This window comes from Astatotilapia calliptera, chromosome 14, assembly GCF_964374335.1.
Source record: "Astatotilapia calliptera chromosome 14, fAstCal68.1, whole genome shotgun sequence".
Classification (NCBI taxonomy): Eukaryota; Metazoa; Chordata; class Actinopteri; order Cichliformes; family Cichlidae; genus Astatotilapia; species Astatotilapia calliptera.
In genome coordinates, this window is record NC_137435.1 from 11,110,684 (window position 1) to 11,125,529 (window position 14,846).

Sequence of the window (14,846 nt, forward strand, 5' to 3'; positions counted from 1 at the left end):
AGTCAGGTGCTGAACAATTTAAGAAGTAAATTATTTTTGACTAATTCTATTCGAAGAATGGATTCACACAGGACACACAAAAGAAATGCTTTGCACATTCAGGTAGCATTGTTCTCTTCAATTTTATGTGTGAGGTGTTGTGTTGCCAAACAATAATAATAATTTGTGTTGACAGATAAGAGTTGATGGTCAAACCTGGACACCTGATATGTGCAGTAGTTTTATATTTTAGTACTTGAATCGATCTGTTGTACAAAATGTTTCCCAAATGCTTTTCCTTTTTTTTTTCTTTCAAAGAACTGATTGCCGTTATCTGGGACATTTGGGACAGGCACAAGAAATGCTTTATATATTTATAGTGGCAGTGCTGCTTTCTTTTATTAGTTTAGACTATGATAGCTGTGGGGTATTGTGATTTCAAACAATAAATTGTTTCTAAGGAGACAGGTAAGAGTTGATGGACAAATCTAGAGACCAATTACATGCAGTAGTTGTGTATACTTGAATCGATCTATTGTACAAAATGTTTCCCAAATGCATTTCCTTTGGTGACATCTTCCTTTCGTGACATTCCCTCTTGTGTTACAGTTTCAGCTATAAAAATCAGCTTGTGACAGCACACACCTCAGATGTGTTTTACTTACCGCAGGGATGGTTTGGTAAAATGACTCTCTGATGTCTTGTGACTTGTTGTTATCTTTGGGTATTATAGATATATGTCATTATATTATCAACAAGCACCGTGAATACTTAACTCAATAGATACACTTGTAGCTGTGAGGCTGTTTAGGTTGACATCATTTAAACTTTGGTTTAGATAGTGTGTGGGGGGAATTTGTTTTTAGAATCTTTAACCAGATATATAATAATATATGTAGATAAGTTCTTAGAATTTTGGGCCTCTCCACATTTTGAAGATATAAAACAAAAGAATATTTGCCTAAAAGTTAGAAATACATGGCAACAAATAACTCAGTAATTGGTGGTCAGTTGGCAATAAACAACATCAATAATCGGGTCATCATAGTCCAGGTATTAATCTCTGTGTTTCTTTGCATCAACTTTTTGCTAATCACAACATTTTTTATGAAGGATATTTTTTACACAACTATGCGTTACATCTTATTTGCCATTGCACTGTCGTCTGATTCGCTTTTTTTGTTAATGACCAATGTCTTGCTCATTTTGAATTATTTTAGTTTCACCATACAAGTGTGGTTGTGTGTTATTATATATATTGTTTTGTCTGTGTACACATTTGTCACACCAGTTACTCTGACAGCAATGACCCTGGAGCGTTACGTGGCCATTTGCGTTCCCCTCCGTCATGCAGAACTGTGCCGAACACAGAGAGCTCTGCACTTCATCCTGATCATTCATGGTCTGAGCTCTGTTCCCTGCATTGTTATTCTTTCTATTTTCTTTGCTTCAGCAATCACCAGCTTTTATACCCAGAGCAGAATTTGTGCTGTTGAAATGTTCATTTTTCACAGATGGCAGGATCATCTTAGGTCAGCTATAAGTCAGCTTTATTTCTTGATTATGTCCATCACTATTGTTTTCTCATATGTGCAAATAATGAAAGTGGCCAAAGCTGCATCAGGAGAGAATAAGAAGTCGACATGGAAGGGGCTGAGTACAGTGGTTCTTCATGGTTTCCAGCTGCTGCTGTGTCTTTTTCAGCTCTGGTGTCCATTTATAGAGGCTGCTGTCCTGCAGATTGATTTTATGTTATTTATCAATGTGAGGTACTTTAATTACATAACCTTTATTCTTGCTCCAAGATGTTTGAGTCCTCTAATTTATGGCCTCAGGGATGAGATGTTTGTTAATGCACTGAAATACTACGCTCTCTGTGGCTTATATAAGAAACATTCAACAGCTTTTTGATTTATTATGTTCTAATGTATTCCAATAGAAATACTCATAGATTTCCTTTTTTTTTTTTTTTTTTGCCTGTCCCGTTTGGCTCTTTTGCCATCAGAATTGTTGTCTAAAGGCAAAGAAAGATGCCCAACGGATTTACTTTACCAAACTGACCATCCCAGCCTTGCCGTAATGGTCCATTTGATTCACCTTTTATTGTTTATTTTATTTTCACTTACTGAATACGGGACAGACTTGACTGGGGGAAAGAAGGGGAGAAAGAAAGAGGGAAAGAGAAACAGCTGAGAAGAGGGACGGGGGAGAAGGGCAAAAGACAAAAACCAACAGAACGGGCAGAGAAAAAAAAATGCATATATCAATCACCTGGATCACCTGCTGAGAAAGAAAAAAGAAAGCAAGCAGAAGAGAACAAGAGTAATAGAATAAACAACATCACAATGATATATGGGAATATGACAGTAAATACTAAATGTTAAACCAAATAATACTTGTACAGCTGCTGTTATTGTGTATATATTTATTTATATTTAGATTTCTTCATACATTCTTATATAGTTCTATATTGTGTATTGTGTATTTTGTTGTACAGTTATTTTATTTTCAACTTTAATTTATATATTTATCTTTATCTTATTCTTCCCAGTTAAATTTACCCTTCATTCTAATTTGTGTTGTACAGTTATTTCATTTTTAACCTTAATTTATATTTTATTCCTTCCTAGTTAAATTTACCCTTTTTAATTTTTCATATTTATTTCCTATCTTATTCATAGCCTTTTCCTTTTTTGTTCTCTTTAGGTCACGAGCAGTTGTCCAAGCATTTCACTACATATCGTACTGTGTATGACTGTGTACGTGACAAATAAAAATTTGAATTTGAATTTGAATTTGTGCAGCACATAAGATCAACAGAACACAGTGTGCTTTGAGGTAGGAGCCATAAAGGGTGTAGTTTGTGGGTGTGATCACCTGTGTGTACACCTGTGAGCATGGATGCGCTTGTTTTTTGTTTTTTAAAAGGTTCCTTCATGTAATAATCTGCTACTCATAGATTTCCAGTGTTTGAAAGTGGTACTGATAAAGCTGGGTATTCCATTCACTCTGCTGGTCTTATACTTAAACTGATGTATAGTATCTGACCCTTTTATGCTTAAATTGATTTTAGTTTGGCAACAGTGTGGATTAGGAGCAGTTAAGTTGTTGTAAAAAAATAAATTTTAATTATTTACTTATTGTAAAACTTATTGTACTCATAATTGTAACTGCTTCGAACAAAAGACATTTAATTGTTACGGTAAAAAATGTACTGAAAATAAATTATTGCCATACATGTCCACTGTCCATTGCTTTATTTAACTCCGTGTAGCCTCAGTCTAATTCACTTAAAGTGACTTTACATTTCTGACTAACAGGCAATATTGAAATGTTACTTATATTGGATGTCTTCATATTCTCTCAATCTCAATCCTGGCAAAGCTGAACGTCTTGTGATTGACACTGTCAGCTTCTGTCAGGAGGTCAGTCATTACTGTGGCAGGTTCAACTAAGAACCAGCATTTAGCTTTCACCCAGTTCCACCAGTCCTGTTTATTAAAAATGAATCAATTCATTTCTTCAGTGTTGATTATTGTATCTCATTTTTCACATGCCTTTCTCTGTCCTCTTTAGCCTATCTACAACTGGTCCAAAGGGAAGCAGCCAGGCATTATTCTTACTTCCTATCACTAGGGTTCCATCAAAGTCAGAAAAATATTTTAATATTTTATTAATGACATATGAAGCTTTACATGGGCAGGCTCTTGTGTACATAGCAGACCTGCTCAGATCCGCAGCAGGCCTGTGCAGTCATCAGCTCAGGATCTGTTAACTGTTAAATTATGTTAAATCTGAGGGTGACCACACTTTTCAGGTATTAGCTCAAACCTTGAAAAAAAATGCACTTGTTCCTTTAGCCCATCTAGTTGGTTGAATCCGTGAAGAGGTCAACATGGAAAGGGCTCAGTACAGTGGTTCTTCATGGTTTCCAGCTGCTGTTGTGTCTTATCCAGCTATGGTATCCATTTATAGAGGCAGCCATCCTCCAGATTGATTTTATGTTATTTGCCAATGTGAAGTACTTTAATTACATAACTTTTACTCTTGCTCCAAGATGTGCGAGTCGTCTAATTTACGGCCTCAGGGATGAGATGTTTGTTAATGCACTGAAATACTATGCTCTCTGTGGCTTATAAGAAACATTCAACAGCTTGTTCATTCTGGTTAATATATTCTAATAGACATATTAAGACATTTATAGGGATGGTCGGAGTTGTACTGATAAAACTGGACATTCAGTTCACTTTTCTGGCCTTATATTAAACTGGTGCATAATAACTGACCTTTTTCTTCATTTGATTGAGCAACATTTGTGTGCAAATAAAACATATTGTACTTGGGTTTCTAACTTCTGTAAACAAACAAACAAAAAACCCATTTAGTTGTTACAATGAAAAAATGTCCGAAAAAATAATTCCTGCTGCTCATATAGAATTTGTGTCAGAATGATTAATAGTGCAATGTTCATTTCTGTTTGAAATGTTTTATCGAACTTTGTGTGACATCAGTCAAATGCCATGAAATTGGCTGTACATTTTCTGGCGAACAGGCAACAAAGCACTGATACTTTGGCACCAAATGGACTTGTATTCTGATTTGTTCCACTATATTCCTCATTTTGCCTTGTGGTGAACCATTTGTAGCATATCAGCTCAGCTATTTTAATAAAATGAAAATTCGTGACCGAAACTTGTTTAACAAGTAAGCCGAATTTACTGTGGCATCTTCTACTCCTCTGCGTGGCCTATAAACAAAGTGCACGGGAGTTAGCACTTGTGCAATTTTCATCAAACATTTCTATCACAACTAAGGTAAAAGCATTTGGAAACAATGACTTCATAACCTTACAAACTGTTCAAGAATTTCCATCACAGCTAGTGTAAAGGCAATCTATTTTTTCTCAGTACATGCTGTGCAAGTAAAGCGTTATTGATATGTTATGAAAAAAGGACTCAGTTTTTGTGCACATGATTTGAATAAACAACAAGATGATAAATTTAGTTAGGAGCACCAGTTATTTCAGTGGACACCATACAGAGTGACCTAACTGCTGTTTTTAATTTTCAGTAAGTAGGCCAGTTTGAACCCATATTATCTGCAACCATATTGTTTACTCACTCCGTTTGCTGCCTTTGTTTGACTTTCTTTTTTGAGGTTTTTACAAAATGCAGGTCAGACATTATATCCTGTTTGAAAACAAGATTAATTTTCTGTATGCTAAAATTCACATATTTAGTCTTCCATTTTTTTTTCTTGTTGAAGTGAATGTTATATTGTTAACAAAGATTTATGATGTCTCTGCAAAAAGCATCATAAAAGTGTGAGGGTAGTAAGCAAAGACAGATATCCACAGTGCCAAGTGGAGGTAAGATGAAAGTGCTATAAGCATACTTTACTGAACCTCAACAAAGATTCTTAAATGAGATACTGTCTTTGATTGAAGATTGGGCAAAAGAAACTTATGTGTTTGCTTTTTTTTTTTTTAATTACTGAATGATTCACAGGTCAGTGTTAAGTAGGTCAGGTACAAGTGTTGGAATAAAAATGAGTGAAAAGGAATTGAGTATCCAAAGAAAAAAATGAAAGTCCTTCAGAAAGCCCAGAGAACTGTTACTTACGACCAAACTAGCAGTACTTCTGATCTTATAAGTCGGGAATCATGCGAAATCTGAATCTTGTGACTGTATTTCATTGAAAAAAAAAAAGGTCTGTGTAGCTCCACACAGCTCCAGTCAAGTACTGAACAGCCAGCAGCATTTTTTCAGCATTTTTTTTTTCTTTCAAAGAACTGATTGCCGTTATCTGGGACATTTGGGACAGGCACAAGAAATGCTTTATATATTTATAGTGGCAGTGCTGCTTTCTTTTATTAGTTTAGACTATGATAGCTGTGGGGTATTGTGATTTCAAACAATAAATTGTTTCTAAGGAGACAGGTAAGAGTTGATGGACAAATCTAGAGACCAATTACATGCAGTAGTTGTGTATACTTGAATCGATCTATTGTACAAAATGTTTCCCAAATGCATTTCCTTTGGTGACATCTTCCTGTCGTGACATTCCCTCTTGTGTTATAGTTTCAGCTATAAAAATCAGATTATGACAGCACACACCTCAGACATGTTCTATTTACCGCAGGGATGCATTGGTAAAATGACTCTCTGATGTCTTGTGACTTGTTATCTTTAGGTATTATAGATATATGTCATGTCATATCAACATGCACTGTTAATGTTTAACTCAATATATATTCCACTTATTTTTACTGTGAGGCTGTTAAATTTGAATTTATTTTAACTTTGGATAAGATACTTTGTGTGAGATTTTATTTTAGAATTTAGAAACCAGACATGCATTCATATATGTAGATAAGTTCTTAAGATCTCCCCATATATGAAGATTTAAAACTATTTGCCTAAAACTAATAAATATATGGCATTAAATAACTCAGTAATTGGTGGTCAGCTGGCAATAAACAACATCAATAATCGGGTCATCATAGTCCAGTTACTTATCTCGATGTTTCTTTGCATCAACCTTTTGCTAATCACAACATTTTTTATGAAGGATATTTTTTACACAACTATGCGTTACATCTTATTTGCCATTGCACTGTTGTCTGATTCACTTTTTTTGCTAATAACTAATGTCTTGCTCATTTTGAGTTATTTTAGTTTCACCATACAAGTGTGGTTGTGTGTTATTATATATATTGTTTTGTCTGTGTACACATTTGTCACACCAGTTACTCTGACAGCAATGACCCTGGAGCGTTACGTGGCCATTTGCGTTCCCCTCCGTCATGCAGAACTGTGCCGAACACAGAGAGCTCTGCACTTCATCCTGATCATTCATGGTCTGAGCTCTGTTCCCTGCATTGTTATTCTTTCTATTTTCTTTGCTTCAGCAATCACCAGCTTCTATACCCAGAGCAGAATTTGTGCTGTTGAAATGTTCATTTTTCACAGATGGCAGGGACATCTTAGGTCAGCTATAAGTCAGCTGTTTTTCCTGATTATGTCCATCACTATTGTTTTCTCATATGTGCAAATAATGAAAGTGGCCAAAGCTGCATCAGGAGAGAATAAGAAGTCGACATGGAAGGGGCTGAGTACAGTGGTTCTTCATGGTTTCCAGCTGCTGCTGTGTCTTATTCAACTCTGGTGTCCATTTATAGAGGCTGCTGTCCTGCAGATTGATTTTATGTTATTTATCAATGTGAGGTACTTTAATTACATAGCCTTTATTCTTGCTCCAAGATGTTTGAGTCCTCTAATTTATGGCCTCAGGGATGAGATGTTTGTTAATGCACTGAAATACTACGCTCTCTGTGGCTTATATAAGAAACATTCAACAGCTTTTTGATTTATTATGTTCTAATGATCCACAGATTTCCAGGGATGGTCAGAGTTTTACTGATAAAAACAGACATTCTGTTCACTCTGCTGGTCTTATATTAAACTGATGCATAATATGACCCTTTTCACCTTTCTATTGTTCTTATTTAAAAAAATTTCGATAACAGGCAGCTTGCTTTGTGTTATTGTAGTCTTTTGTGGTGATTTTGCACTATATAAATACAACTGGACTGAATTGAAAATGCAGCTCAGATAATAACATTTGTTTGTAAACAAAACATGTTGTACTTGTGATTGTAGCTTCTTTAAACAATAAAAAAATATTTAGAATATAATAGAATCAACCTTTATTATCTCACGAATGAGAAATTTGGGTGTTACACAGATCTAAAGGGAATATAAAATGTAGAAGGAAGACACAATGCGGTCCTATATACATAAGCAACTGAAGTTCATATATGCACGTAACAATGCACAGAAATATGTATACAAATTGTACAGAGATAAAAAAAAAAAAAAGTTCAACTGTGTTATAGAGTCTGACAGCTGCTGGTAAGAATGACCTGCAGTAGCACTCCTTCCTACACTGTGGGTGTAAAAGTCTACTGCTGAACGAGCTGCTCAGTGCTCATACAGGTTCATGCAGGGGATGGGAGGTATTGTCCATGATGGATCTTAGCTTAGACAACATCCTCTCCTCCCCAACCTGCTCGATGGACTTCAGCGGACAGTCCAGGACAGAGCTGGCCCTCTTGACCAGTTTGTTAAGTTTCCCCCTGTCCCTCTCTGCCATTCCACCACTCCAGCAGACCACAGCATAAAAAATAGCAGATGCCACCACAGTGTCATAAAACTTCCTTAGCAGAGTCCTGTTCACCCCAAAAGATCTCAGCCGCCATAGCAGGTGGAGATGACTTAGACCAGGGGTCAGCAACCTTTAAAACCCAAAGAGCCATTTGGACCTGGTTTCCATGCAAAACAAAACACTGGGAGCCGCAAATACTTTTTGACATCTAAAATGAAGATAACACTGTATATATTAGTTTTTTACCTTTATGCTTTGCGTGAACAACTAAGATGTGTTGCTTATGAAATCCATGAAGTGCTACAGAGAAAGTTACATTTTATTTATGTAATTAACACATTTTGAACTCGTAAAGAAATATAACAAAAGGAAAGACACCCAGCTGAACTAAAATGATCCATGTAGCAAACAAAAACTGTTGTGAGCCGCCACCCTTATATCGCCATTGGGCTTTTGGAGCCTTGACCTGGCTTTTAAAAAATAATTGGAAAAAAAGCACTATGCTGCTAAAAAAAAATCAAAAATAGATATTTGCAAAATTCTGCCGAAATATGTATTTTGCCAGGTTAAGGTGTGTGGAGGGGCGTTGTCTGCACTGCAGGGGAGGTGGACGCACTTTAGCGGCACCCGCAATCACGCCTCGCCACCTTAACGTCTTTGCTATCTATGCTGTTGTTGGTGTATGCCAGGCTGTGAGCTGAAAAGCTTCAGCCGGCTGTATGAGTCAGCAACCGTGTGTGAAAACCGGTCAATAAAGAGATGCTGAAAAGCATGTTCATGCAAACATCGTCGGGTCTGCCGTGGTATGTTTACAATGGGACTTCTGCTCTTGAACCTCTGCGCATATCCCATATTAAGCGCACAGCGTCTGCAAATCAGGGCTGTACGAAGTCACTTTCATCTTTACCCAGGACTGTAAGCTGTCATCTGTGATGCGTGAGCGGTGTTTGTTTTTAACATAGTTCACGGTGGAGAACAGCTGCTGGCATAATGTGGATCCGAAGATCCATAATTGGCCTACCTGGGGTTGAAAGTCTCGATAAATGTATGGAGTTTCAGCGAGTATACCGGCTTCCGCGAATGTGACGCTTATTGTGAGCGATGAAAAAATAATAAAATAGAATTAAATTTTTATATTTCAATATCACAATAATCTTACAATTTAGAACTAAAAGTAAAAAAAAAAAAAACTAACATAAATAAAATACACTAAATACTTCTAATTAATTTTCCCAAACCACGCGGAGCCGCACTATAAGGACTAAAGGTTGCCGACCCCTGACTTAGATCCTTTTTGTAGATAGAGTGCATTTTTGTTTGTGGACCAGTCCAGTTTGTTACCAAGGTGAACACCCAGGTATTTGTACTCCCCTACTGTTTCAGTGTCCAAACCCTGGATGTTCACTGGTGTAATAGGGGGTGGCTTCTTGCTGAAATCAATCAGCAGCTCCGTCCTGCTGGCATTGATGCGAAGATGGTTCTGTTCGCACTAGCTAAAAAAGTAATTCATGACCCCCCTGTATTCCACTTCGTTTCCCACTGACACCTGACTCACAATGGCGGTGTTGTCTGAGAACTTCTGGAGATGGCAAGTGTCCATGTTATAAGGATAAAAGGGTGAAGAGGAAAGGTGCAAGTACTGTTCCTTGTGAGACCTCCATGCTACAGACTACCACCTCAGACACACAGTCCCTCAGCCTCACATACTGGGGTCAACTGGTAAGTAATCAACAATCGGGGGCGACCGTGGCTCAGGGGATTGGGAAGCTCATCTGTAACCGGAAGGTTGCTGGTTAGATCCTCCTGCTCTCTCTGCCCTGGTCGTTGTGTCCTTGGGCAAGACACTTTACCCTACCTCCTACTGGTGTTAGCCAGAGGGGCCAGTGGCGCGATATAGCAGCCTCGCATCTGTCAGTCTGCCCCAGGGCAGCTGTGGCTACAACTGTAGCTTGCCTCCACCAGTGTGTGAATGTGAAAATGAATGAATAATGGAATTGTAAAGCACTTTGGGTGCCTAGAAAAGCGCTATATAAATGCATTCCATTATTATTGTTGTTATTATTATTATTATTATTATTATTATCCATGAGGGCAGCTGATGGTCCATTCCCGCTCCCTGCAGCTTCCCCCTTAGAACTGAGGGTTGGATGGTGTTGAAGGCACCGGAGAAATAAAAAAACCCCCATCATTCTCACAGTACACCTGGGACTCTCCAGATGAGAGAAGCAGCAGGTAGATGACAGCATCATGCACTCCGATGTTCGGCTGGTAGGCAAACTACAGTGGGTCTAGGTCTCTTCCAACTAGTGGGCGAAGGTGGTGAAGTATGATCCTCTCAATGGCCTTCATTAGGTGTCAAGTCAGTGCAAAAGGTCTGAAGCGGTTCAGCTCCTTGGGGTGCATTGTCTTTGGCACTGGCACCACGCAGGAGGTCTTCCACAGAATGGGGACTCTCTCCAGACTGAGACTCAGGTTAAAGATGTATGTAATAACCTCACAAAGTTGATCTGCACAGTCCCTCAGAGGTCTGGAGCTGAATTCATCCAGACCCCTGGCCTTCCTAGATTACATCTCCCTCAACTGACTCCGCACCTGGTCAGATGTGATGGAGAGGCTGTAGTATAGGGTGTGGGTGGGTGGCTCCTGGTGACTGGCATGGGCAGAGGAGGCAGTAGTGGTTGAAGGTTTTGACATCAATTTTGTTTGATTTGGGTGATGTGGGGGAGCTGGTTGACCTTTTGACCTTTACATTTTCATTGATATCTTTAAGACAGAAGCAGCACAAACGACAATCTTTGCAGCACAACCCAAACATAGCACAGTTGACTGACATCAATTTTGTTTGATTCCATCAATGCGGGGGGGCTGGTTGACCTCTGATGACCTCTAGAAATGTTTATTAATATCTTTAAAATGAAAGCGGCACAAACGAAAATTTTTGCAGCACAAACATAGCACAAATGTTTGATACCACTTTTGTTAGATTTGAAGAAGGTGGGGGAGGGGGCGGGGGGGCAACTTCACTAACATTGGTTAAATCTATTAGCCCAAACCTGACTATCCAGGTCCTCAGGCTCTGGACCCCCTCTGCTCACTGTGATGGTGTTCAGTCCTCTCCACACACCTCTGGTGTTGCTCTGCTGGAGATGCTCCTCCTGTAGCTGTCCTTTCCCCTCCTTATCTCTCTCGTTAGCTCCTCTGGACTCTCCTCATTTCCTCTCTGTCTCCAGATCTGAAACCCCTCCTTTTCTGCTCCAGCAGAAAAGTGGGCTGCATATTACCTCCCAGTCTGTAGTTTGGAAGCAGTCTTTCAGTGCCATGCTCACCTCTTTACCTCTGAAGAGGTGGGGGGTTATTTACACACCACCTTATGTATGAGGGAACCAGATCGACCAGGTTATGGTCTGAGCGACCTAGTGGGGAGAGGGGTGATGATCTATATGGACCCTTGGTATTTGCATATTTGCATACAGTAAGTCCGGTGTTTTGTTTTCTCTGGTAAAACAACCCACATACTGGGTGAAAGTAGGAAGAGTTGAGGACAAGGAAACATGATTAAAATCCCCAAGGATGAAAAGGAAAGCTTGGGGGTGTGATGTCTCCAGCTGGGACACTACTGTGTGAATTGTCTCGCATGCTACTGCCGCATCTGCCGCTTGCAGAATGTAAACAGTTATTGCGATGACTTGCGAGAATTCCCGCAGCAGGTAATACGGTCGGATGCTAACCGTTAACAGCGCCACAGCTCGTGTATAGCACTACTCCTTAACACTGATGTACCCCAATTTACACCATCTCTCGTTCACATACATCACAATCTTTTACTTACTGTTTTACTTTTTTTCTGACTAACAGACAACACTGCACTCATACTTTGGAATCCAAATGGGCTAATATTTTGATAAGTATTTGCTGAATGACATTCCTCATTCTGCCTTTTGGTAACTTTCTATATCTCAAAAAATCTAGAAAGACTATGTGTGAAACAGCTAACTGCTTATCTGGAGAGGAACTGTGCAAGCGGATGGGGCTCCAGGGAATCCAGGGAAACAGGGTAGGTCAGCCACACACTGTGATCTGCTGGTCCCTCACAAACTCACTCACGTTCACTTCCAGGGAAGAAGAGGGATGGATCCAGGAGGTCTATTCGCAAAGAGAACCACAGGTTAGACTGAAGACAACACTGATGGAAGAAAAGAGCTTAGTTGGAGCCAGGACTACACTGATGAGAGTAGTACAACAATCCAGCGATGAGTAGCACCTAGGGCTGCACGATTAATCGTTAGAAAATCACGATCTCGATTCATACTTATGTGAAATCTCATTTCCAAATGACAACGATTTAAAAAAAAAAAAAAAAAAAAAAAGACGACGACGATTGTACTGCATTTTGATCCGGGACATAATCTACATGAAAACAAGCGCTCACTCTTCCTGCTCAACAAATGACAAGGGCGGAGCCTTGTACCACGTAATACAGAAGCTGGCTGCTAAAATTGGCAGGGAAAAAACAAAGGAGAGCACGTCAGGGATGACGAGAAAGTGACAGGAGGAAATCCGTCCCGGTCAACCACCCAAACATCAATAACGGGAACCTTATACAGCGCTTCCCTATACCCGTCTAACTCCCGCAGGCACAAAGAAATTACGGAGGCTATTACTTATCACCTGACCAAAGATATGGCTCCCATCAACACTGTGCAAAACGAGGGATTTAGGAAAATGATCAACACCCTCAACAAACGCTACACAGTGCCGTCCCGCAACTATTTTTCTATTGTTGCACTACCTGCTCTATACATGCAGTGTCGAGCAACGGTGGAGACGGAATTTCAAGCAGTACAACATTTTGCGGCAACAACAAAACGTGAGACATTTGTTGTTTTTATGTTTATTTATTGTTTTTATGTTCAGTCTCAACTGTTACGAAGTTGATGTGCAGTTAATAAGTGCAATAAATATTTATATTGGAAAAGAAAATCGTGAGAGAATCGTGATCTCAATTCTAAGCCAAAAAATCGTGATTCTCATTTTATGCAAAATCGTGCAGCCCTAGTAGCACCAATTCATTGCAGGAACAGGGAGATAATAAGCAGCAGTGGAGTAGATCAGCTGGAGATTAACCCCTGGGCCCAGTCCGTGAGTCATTTAGTACCGCGCTGCGAGAGTTGAGGCTCAGGTGTGAAATGTATGGTTCTCAGAGGTTTAATCAGTTTTTAGCATTATTTTTTATTAATTGTTTTTATCGTTGACTTGATTTCCCTGGGTGTGTGTTATGAATAAATCTTTTTTTGGTACCGGTACTGATTTTATTTGGTTTTATTTATCAGCAACACCTTAAAGGTCAGTCCCTGATAATATTGTCAGATATAAACCGGTCTGTAATGCGAAAAAAGGTTGGGTACCGCTGGAGTCGATGACTCGCACATGTGTTGGGCCAAGGCAGGAACCCATAACAAGTTCCACCCAGGCAGAGAGGGGTGGGAGAGCGAGAGAGAGAGAACAACAACAAAAACAATAGTCCAGCTGATGAACCCTGGGAAGGCATGCCTGACCATGACAGTACCACATCATCCCAAAAGAGCACAATGCTCTTCCCATATACTGCTGGCTTACTTGTGGCTCCTAGGATATTCAAAAGTTATATGAGAGGCAAAGCCTTAAACTCTCAGGCCCCTCTTCTGCAAAATCAGGACCAGTTTAGATTTGGGAGAGAGACCCCCCTTCTACTTTCAAGGTTAGGCTCAAAAGTCTCCATTTTTATAAAGCTTATAGTTAGAGCTGGAACTACCACATCATCTTACCATAATTTAGGTACATACTGTGTATTTAAAGATTTAACCTCCTGGGACGCAAACTCTTTCATGGCATGCATTTTTAATTTCTCTTCGCTATTTGGGCTGATTGGGACCTGCTTAATGTAAAAACAAAGAATTACGTGATTTTTTTTATCTGAGTTTTGTTTTGGAGAAAAATGAGATCCATATATTTAGCTACACAGAGTTGCTCAGAGTGCTTGTGTTACACTAGCTAATCTACTCAGTCACTTTAACATAACTATTAACATTCACATCTCACAGAACTGATTTGATTGGAGCATTACAACACGTTTGCACAGAGCATAGGAGCGCACGGACTCTGCTTCACGAGCGCTCCACCTAACGAGCGGGCTCGCAGTGCGGCTGCGCGGAACACCCCTCTGGTTTCTCCCGTGTTTACATATAAATAACTCGGGCGGACTCTCTCATTCACATTTACGTGGGTAACCATGGTAACAATAAACAACATTTTCGGTGCGAGCACCATTTACCGACCTGTAAAAGCAGGTGAAGAGCAGAGTAAGGAAGACACGATGCATCTCTGCTTTCCTCCAGAACGTGTCTGAGGAAGCAGCGGAAGGTGGACTCCACTTACTGCACCCCGAAACCCCGGAGCAACCACCAAAGTTCCGCCCTCACTGCTTTCTAACATAAAATGAATCCCTGTTACTTGGACTTTTAAAGAAACTGAAAATAAATACATATAGTAATGAAAAATGTCCCGTTACATGGATGTTTTACACAAAATAATATTAATGTGGTCATTCCCTCACAGGGGTGCCACACATACATACAGTATAGGGCTTTGGGAGTACGGTATCCAGAGTACAGTTTGTATATCCAACCTAACCTCTGGGGCCGGTGTCCACTTCTCAATTTTAA

At 39.5% G+C, this 14,846-nt stretch overlaps 1 protein-coding gene, 1 long non-coding RNA gene and 1 pseudogene across 3 annotated transcripts; 2 read left to right on the forward strand and 1 right to left on the reverse strand.

Annotated features, from left to right (window-relative positions):
* Nucleotides 1-284: 284 nt before the first annotated feature.
* On the forward strand, nt 285-3,154 carry LOC113036475 (odorant receptor 131-2-like). The gene has a single exon (XM_080288587.1). It carries the CDS (start codon nt 958-960, stop codon nt 1,888-1,890), a length of 933 nt encoding a protein of 310 aa, XP_080144713.1. The 5' UTR covers nt 285-957; the 3' UTR covers nt 1,891-3,154.
* A 1,539-nt stretch (nt 3,155-4,693) lies between these two features.
* On the forward strand, nt 4,694-7,347 carry LOC113037026 (odorant receptor 131-2 pseudogene; annotated as a pseudogene). The gene has a single exon (XR_013901254.1). The product of XR_013901254.1 is annotated as an odorant receptor 131-2 pseudogene (transcript).
* A 316-nt stretch (nt 7,348-7,663) lies between these two features.
* On the reverse strand, nt 7,664-14,657 carry LOC145419980 (uncharacterized). The gene is made up of 2 exons (XR_013901255.1): nt 14,460-14,657; nt 7,664-12,288 (listed from the first exon to the last, which is right to left on the reverse strand). It is a non-coding gene; the product is annotated as an uncharacterized LOC145419980 (long non-coding RNA).
* Nucleotides 14,658-14,846: the final 189 nt, after the last annotated feature.